The 7,983-nt window shown below is 47.4% G+C and overlaps 1 protein-coding gene across 1 annotated transcript in view; it reads left to right on the top strand.

Annotated features, from left to right (window-relative positions):
* Positions 1 to 2,870: 2,870 nt before the first annotated feature.
* The window catches only part of HMCN1 (hemicentin 1), a 184,972-nt gene continuing 179,859 nt past the window's right edge, over positions 2,871 to 7,983 (top strand). Inside the window, exon 1 of the mRNA XM_069022401.1 lies at positions 2,871 to 3,523. Within this exon, the coding sequence (XP_068878502.1) occupies positions 3,268 to 3,523 (256 nt within the window). The 5' untranslated portion in view covers positions 2,871 to 3,267. The remainder of the gene's footprint in view (positions 3,524 to 7,983) is intronic.

Genomic DNA, 7,983 nt, shown 5'->3' with positions numbered 1-7,983 from the left:
ATAGGGCAGATTCAGACAGAAGCACAAAGGGTGAAAAGTATTTCCTTCCCAATTTTCTAAACTAGTATACAAATTTTATTCAATTTAACTGAGATGAGCTAGAAAAAGGAATAAAACAACTTAACTCTTTACTCCACCTCAGCTAGTACTTTACAACTGTCCAGGATAAATACATAGGGAAAGACTCATGGACTGTTTGGGTTGGAAGGGACCTCCAAAGGTCAGCTGGCCCACACTTTGCCCACACTCAGTGTGACAGTACAGGAGTGTGGTGGGAAGGTCTTAACACACTATTAAGACCACATCTGTTGGATTCTTCCATGCTACTAAATTGCATAAAGAAAATGTTAAATTCCAGCCCCAAAACAGGCACAAAAAGATGATCAAGGTGAAGTTAGAAACACTCAGAATTAGGAAGTGAGAATACAACTGAAATATCTGTGCGTACAAAGGAGACTCCAGTGGACCTTGTGAGGGTGGCACCGGCTGTGGCAGAGCCAGGGCTGCTCCCTCAGGGGTACCCTGACCCTGCTCCCCTCCATGCCCTGCCCACAGCCCCCCACCCTGATAATCCCCAGGTGTTCCTGCCACGGAGCACTCCCACAGTGCCACGGCCTGACCTTGGAGCGCCTGTGCTTAGCTCTCATTCTGGCATCATGTCAAAACCTTACTGTAGAGCATGTCAGAAGGAACACAGGGATTTTTTTTTCCAATAAATGAATCTTTGGCAAACTATGAAAATAATTTCATTGGAGAAGAAGAAAAAAAAAATCCTTCCTCTAGCTACAGGGCTTTATTCCTGCAAATTTCAAAGGCCTGCTGTGAATAATAGTGTCAGAGCTTCCAAGCTGCAAGGCTATTTTATAGTGGAAAGTGTGAGGCAACCAAAATAAATATCAGTTTCCACTGTTACAAAATAAATATTTTATTTTATGTTGTACCTTAAAAGCCATGTTCAAGGACATGTTTTTTGGGACACAGTAGTAGGTACCCCAGAGGGTTATTTTTTCATACAGGCACTGGGTTTTTTCTTTCTTGTTCACAGCAATTTGGGAAATAATTTGAGACAGAAAGAACACGACAGCTTTCTTTATGATGAAAAACTTAACAGGAATTTGTCTTCCTAAAGGACTGAAGACAATCCTTAAATCCAAATGCTGCCAGTCCTTAGGATGTTGGAAATACATATTCCTATTCCGTGGCATGAATGCATCTCTCCTTACACGATTTGAGAGTATTTTTGACAAACCTGGTCCTAGTTTTCTGTTAGCAGAGTTACAGATGAGGCAAGTTTTCCATGGTTTGGTGTTTTATTGCGAATGCTTCGCACAGCTCTGGTTATGTGCTTCCTTCTCATGACATCAGTGCTGAGGGGAGAAAGAATGTAAACATCTGTTTTTTATAATTCAATTCCAGGCTTATAACTTGATTAGGATAAGCAATGTTTCTACATGATTTATTTTCCAGTCACAACAATGTGCAGTTTTAGCAGCAATTTGAAGATTAGTAAAATAAGGATGGAAACTAATGAGGTAAATCCTGCTTCATGGTCTACCTTTCTGAGCTGCACTGAACACTGTGCAAAGGCTTGGGATTTCCCTCCCACCTGGTGTTTAAAATGATGTCCTGTTGCTCCCTGCAGTGCAGGATGCAGACCATGGAAAGGAGGCTTACATAGCACTGAGGTGAACGGGAGCAAAGGGAATTTGGCTCCTGGCTCTGTATGGAGCCCTTCTGTGTGGCATTGGGTCCGGACTGAGTTTTCCAAAGATGCCTGCTGGGACATTGCTGCATCCCTAAACAACTAAGAAGGAGTTTAATATCTTCCATCACCCAAGCAGGGTTAAAACTCCACTCTAGTAGCTTACTTTCCTTTGTTTTCCAGGATTTTTCTTGTACCAGGAACTGCCAGTGCCTGGAGCCATGGTCCTGGTCACAGTCTGGAGTCTTTCCTTTAAACTATTAAATTTAAGGATATGTTCATGCGCACTGAGGAGGGCTTCAGTAGTAGTTGTGGATGCGTAACTGAAGCCAAGGGACAGCCAGGGCAGCAGTGCATGTCAGAGTGATTTCAGTCTTGTATCACGTTTCCAGTAATAAAACACTAAAAATTACAGAATCCCAGAATGGTTTGGGCTTGGAAGAGACCATAAATCTCACCCAGTCCCATCCCCTGCCATGGGCAGGGACACCTTCCACCAGCCCAGGTTCCTCCAAGACCTGTCCAACCTGGCCTTGGACGCTTCCAGGGATCCAGGGGCAGCCACAGCTTCTCTGGGCACCCTGTGCCAGGGCCTCAGCACCTCACAGGGAACAATTCCTTCCCAATATCCCACTCTAACCCTGCTCCTTTGGGATGAGCTCGAGCCGGCACTGCCACCCTCACCTGCGGCATATGCGGGCACAGACCCCGGGCCGTGAGGGACAGATCCTGCTGGGGGGGGGGGGAGTGGCCAGGGCTGGGGGCAGGAGGACCCCAGGTGAGGGAGAGACCCGAAGTGAGGGCAGAGACCTCGAGGTGAGGGAGTGACCCCCAGGTGAAGGCGTGGATGCTGAGATGAGGGCGGGACCCCCGGGTGAGGGAGGGACGGACCCCAGGTGAGGGCGGGATCCCGGCCTGAGGTCGGCGAGTCCGAAGTGAGGGAGAGACCCTGAGGTGAGGGCGGAACCCCGGGGTGACGGAGGGACCCCCGGTGAGGGCGGAGACCCTGAGGTAAGGACGGCGACCCCGAACTGCGGGAGGAGGGACCCCGAGGTGAGGGCAGGGGCCACAGAGGGCCACGGGAGGCGGGACCGAGGCGGGTGCCGCCTCAATCCGCAGCCGGTGCTCCCAGGGCGCCAGCCGCAACTCCATCCCCAGCCCCGGCCGGCAGCAGCAGCCCCGCGGCACGGCCGGGGCTCAGCCCTGTCCCTCGGGGCGGCGCTGCCCCAGCCCTGGAAAGGCGGAGCGGGGCCGCAGCCGCGAGCAGACAAAAGCGGCGGCGCTTCCTGCGCCGCGCCTGAGGGGAGCGGGCGGTGGGCGACGGGCTCCGCTCTCCCCGCTCGGTCTTTGCTCCCCTCGATCTGTCCCTGCTCTTCCCGGTTTATCCCCGCGCTCTCCCCGGTCCGTCCCGGTTTATCCCCGTGCTCTCCCCGGTCCGACCCGGGTCTGTCCCCGCGCTCTCCGCGGTCCGTCCCTGTCTGTCCGTGCGCTTTCCGCGTTCTGTCCCTGCTCCCCCGGCCCGACTGTTCCCAGTGCCTTTCCCGGCCGCCGCGGGTGCCGGCACGATGGCTGTTGGTGGGCGCCCCGGTGCGCTGGGCACGATGCTGCTGCTGCTGCTCGCCCTGAGCGCCCGCGCCGTGTCCGAGCCCGAGGCGGTGCCCGAGGGAGCCTCTACTCTGGCTTTCGTCTTCGATGTGACCGGCTCCATGTACGACGATCTGGTGCAAGTTATCGAGGGTGCATCCAAGATCCTGGAGACATCGCTGAAGAGACCCAAGCGGCCGCTGTACAACTTCGCGCTGGTGCCGTTCCACGACCCAGGTAGGGCATTCCCCCCGGGGAGCTGAGCGGGACCCGGGCCGGGGCGGGCAGGAGCTGGGAAGGGCAGCAGGGAGCTCCCGAGGACTGGCAAAAGATAGGGTTTCCTGCGCTTGCAGACTGGAGCGCCTAAGTATTCCTGTCCCATCCTAGTCCTGCTTGCCGCACGCGTTTCTCTGCCAAGGGCGAGTAACACTTTGTGACCCCCACCTCCCTATCTGTCTACAAAGCTTCCCAAAGCCTTCAGTATAGACTGGAGTGGGCTCTAAGTGCGCTGTGTGCACCAAAGAGTAGTTTAGGGGATTAAATACTCCCCTTAGTTGTTCTGATACGAGCTGAAGGAGCTTCAGTGAACTGCACGTGGAGTAGTAACATTGCTACTGAGTTTTTTTTTAATGCCCTTCTATGGGAGCGCACTTAAGATCATGCATAATGCAGTTTGCACTTTTCCTCCTGTCTTATTGTCCCGTGTTTACATTCAGAAACTTGAAGTGAAATGATTCACAAGCTTTACATGGTGTGTTTTTTTAGTTTGGGGTCTTACTTCTTTCCCTCATCTTGCCTTCCCCCCCCCCCCCCTTCTGCTATACATCGTGCGTTCCTCTCTTTCAGCATCTGTTTTTTGTTCCCTTCCTATCAATTTTCTCTGGTTTTCTTCCTCTTTCCTTGTCAAATTCTTCTGTTGACTTGAAGAGGAAATAGGAACAGGATGCCCCAGGCTGGTGATGTGTGCTGTACTGTGCAGTAAAAACCTCTCTTTAAAAAAAAAAAAGAATCAGAAAGTGGGAAAAAGTGCTTGAAAATTACCTTTTGGCTCTAGTTTCCATGGAGTATCTCAGAATATGATATTCCCAAACTCAATTCTTAAGAGTTCCATTTTGGCAGGGATGTCAGCAAAAAAATGGACATCTTTTCTATTTCCCCCCGATACTTCTGCTTACAAAATATGTGTTTGCTATTGGTATAAATACCTTAAACCAAAAGCTTAGAAAATTAGAAGGAAACTTTTCTTTGCATTTTTTTCTGCTTTGCCATCTCTAAGCTTGTATAGGTTCTCTTTTTTTTTCTTACAAAGAGTTCTTAATTGTGGCACCAATGTGTTCTATCACAAAAAGGTCCTTACTGTTTCCATGTTTGGTGTAATTTTCCTTTTGTTTTCCCTTTTTTCCCCCTCCCCCCCTTCCCCCCTTTTTTTTTTTTGGTTACTTTATGGAACAAGCTTATATGGGACTTAAAAAACATCATGCCACAGAAATAAACAAGAAGGGAAAGATTTGGGTCAAGTGTAGAACCTAGAACTCTTTTATATCCTTCTGGAAAATCAAGTGGATCGATCTCTTTGGAACTCTTTTTCCATGAAGTGGCCAGAGGATCAAGAGGACTGGTTGGGAGTGTTTTGGTTTGATTTTCTCTCAATGATAGCACATCTTCACTTCAGTGAGAAGAAAGGGATTCAGTCTAGGAGTTGATAGTTCTCTTTTTCAGAGTGATCGGGTAACTATTCCAACCACAAGAGCAAGAAGATCTTGTGTGGTGCACTTTTAGTTTACAGGTTGGTGTGGTGGTCCTTTGTTCTTGTGCATCCTCAGTAGAAAGAAGTCCCAGCTTTCTTTCACGGGTAGTCCTCTGCTTAGTTTCTATCACAAACCACTTTCACGTCCTCTGTTTCAATAGCTCCTGTTTTCTTTCTCATCGCTTATGTTTTCATTCAGTTTTTCTTCTGCATGTTTTCACCTCTTCAGTCCTTTTTTCCATCCTCCTCATGTTCTTGCTCCCCCTGCCTCTCCAGATTCTTTGCTTGTGTTCCAGACTGACTCCTTTGACCACGCTTTGCTGTACCACCCCTCCTTGCTCTGTACAAACCTCACCAGCAGCAAATCCACTTCCACCTTCCTGGGCTTGAGTCACATTTTCCCACTCACTGACTCCTTGCTTCCTTGCCTCCTCCCCCATTCCCTCTCTTTCCACGGGAGATCCCTTTCCTTGGCAAATGTTAGACTTCATTCAGTGGAGTGACTGTAACTTAAACCTGCAGAGAGCTGACCTGTACAGCACAGAGCTGCTGGCAAACGTGCCTCAGAGTATCCTGTTACACCTCTTTGTGTGGAAGTCCAACTTCCCTGAGGGGGCCTTACTTCTTAGCGTGATGGATAACTTGTGATGGCAGGGAGCTCTTTCAAAGTGGAGGATGGACAATTTTCAACTTCATTTTGTCCTAGTTTCTGAAAACTATTTCTTTGGTCTTTCTTAGAGTTAGAAAGACACACCACAGGCCAATGTCTTGAATTTTATGGATGTGTAAGGTCCAGATGACTGCTGGTTGTCTGTATCTTACATCTGATGATGACCAAGCTGAGGCACTTGAAAAGAAAATGCAAGAAATGTTGTTGTGACCACTTCAACCTCCTTTTTTTTTTGTTGAATCTATAGAGAAGTAACTTTACTCAAAAATCTCATAAAAATATTGCTTGGCAAGTATTTCAAGGCATCCAATTCATTCATCCATTCATAGTGTTGTTCTTTCTGAAGGTTGCTCAACTGAATTAATGAGCATGAAGCTGGTTTTTTTCACAAGTTGTTATTCACTCATTTTTTTTTTCCAAAAAAAAAAGCTTTGTATGTAACTGCCTCACAGGCAAATTTTCTGGATGTTTTGGTGAGGTGCTGTGGTCCCTGGGGCAGATGGGACTCTACAAGGGGTACAGTTGGGGCTCAGGTCCAAGGAACTTCTCTTTGTATAAAGGTGCCCTGATGCAGATACACTGTTGATAGGTAATTGCAATTTAAATTGGGTGTGGATTTGGTTTCGAACTCCGCTGTTTTCCTAGTTTATGTTGCAGAGTGCACTTGACATCCCACAGGGTACAGCTGAATTATAAATAACTTGATATAAATGTAGTCTAGCAGAAAATGGGAGGATTTTTAAATAACTCAAAGTGCTGCATATTAGTGCTGCATTGAGGCACTGGTGCTTGTCCAGGGAAGGGAATGGAGCTGGGCAAGGGGCTGGAGGACCAGGAGTGGCTGAGGCAGCTGGGAAAGGGGCTCAGCCTGGAGCAAAGGAGGCTCAGGGGGGACCTTGTGGCTCTGCACAACTCCCTGACAGGAGGAGGCAGCCAGGAGGGTCGGGTTCTGCTCAAAGGGAACAGGGACAGGATGAGAGGGAACGGCCTCAGGCTGGGCCAGGGGAGGCTCAGGTTGGACATTAGGGAAAACTTTTTCACGGAAAGGGCTCTAAAGCATTCACACAGACTTCCCAGGGCAGTGGTGGAGTCCCCATCCCTGGAGGTGTTCAAAAACCATGTGCATGTGGCACTTGGGGACAAGGTTTAGTGGTGGTGGTTGGACTTGGTGGTTGGACTTGGTGATGTAAAAGATCTTTTCCAGCCTGAATGATTCTGTGATTCCTTGATTGTGATGTGCCGATGCGCTGTGGTGTGTGATGGTAGATTTAAATGTAGTGTTTTCACTACTGCAGTGGCATTTTGATAGAACAGGAATACTAGTATATTTTTAGTATCAAACCTGAGGCTTTTGGCCCAGAATTATGGCCTACGGAAAAATTTGTCATGGGTTTCACATTCCTATACCATGTACCATCTGGTGGGATGCAGAGAGTTCAATTTTGGAAAAACCTTTTGTTTTGAATTCTGCTTTGTGAATAAGTATGTGCAATGCTTTAACAGATTACTGGGAATTTTTTTATTGTGGTTTTCAATGCCTAAACGTGATCACAGAAGTTTTGTAGATAGTGAAAAGGGCTGTTGACTAAGAAATCTCTTGCCAGACTTGTGTTCAATGGAAAAACTGGTGTGGGGGGTGGAAAATTGCCCCAAATTGAAGAAGAGTTGGCACAAGAAAATTTTGAATTGGAGCTAAAGCTGAAGATCAGCAAATGCTTTTGTAGTTGCGTGTTGTGGGTCCTGATGTCCTACGAACTCCCATTTTATCCTGTGGAAATGGGATTTGACTTGGAATGTCTTTATTTAACATCCGTGGCCAGCTTTGCTATTTTTTCTTTATGCCATTAAGGAATTTTGGAATGGAAAATAAGCCTGAGAGGACGAATTCATCCCTAGTATTTTTCTGTAAAGCTAATGGAATTATATAAGTCATAACTCATTCTGTGTGATTTAATCAAGCATTCCTTTAGTGTGAATGGCTATTCTATAGACCAAACTCCAGTAATTAATTAAGACAAAAATGAAGGGAATATATAACCTCTGGACTTCTTAGGGCAGAGGATGCTGTTTGCCTGTTCATACTCTGCATGTCTACAGAACTCTGAGCATCTTCTGACCCTTTCCTTATAAATCAAATAGAAAACACTGTGTGAGAAAAGGGGCAACATTAATAATGTGTAGTTTGGATGGGAAAATAGTATTGAACTTAAGTCACATAGTAAGTGTGTAGGAGAACTAGGAATACAATTTTTTTTCCCCTGATCCCACTCCTCTTTCTTG

This window comes from Aphelocoma coerulescens, chromosome 8, assembly GCF_041296385.1.
Source record: "Aphelocoma coerulescens isolate FSJ_1873_10779 chromosome 8, UR_Acoe_1.0, whole genome shotgun sequence".
Classification (NCBI taxonomy): domain Eukaryota; kingdom Metazoa; phylum Chordata; class Aves; order Passeriformes; family Corvidae; genus Aphelocoma; species Aphelocoma coerulescens.
The sequence above is the reverse complement of the archived record's forward strand: the minus strand, read 5'-3'. Positions and strand labels throughout refer to the sequence as shown.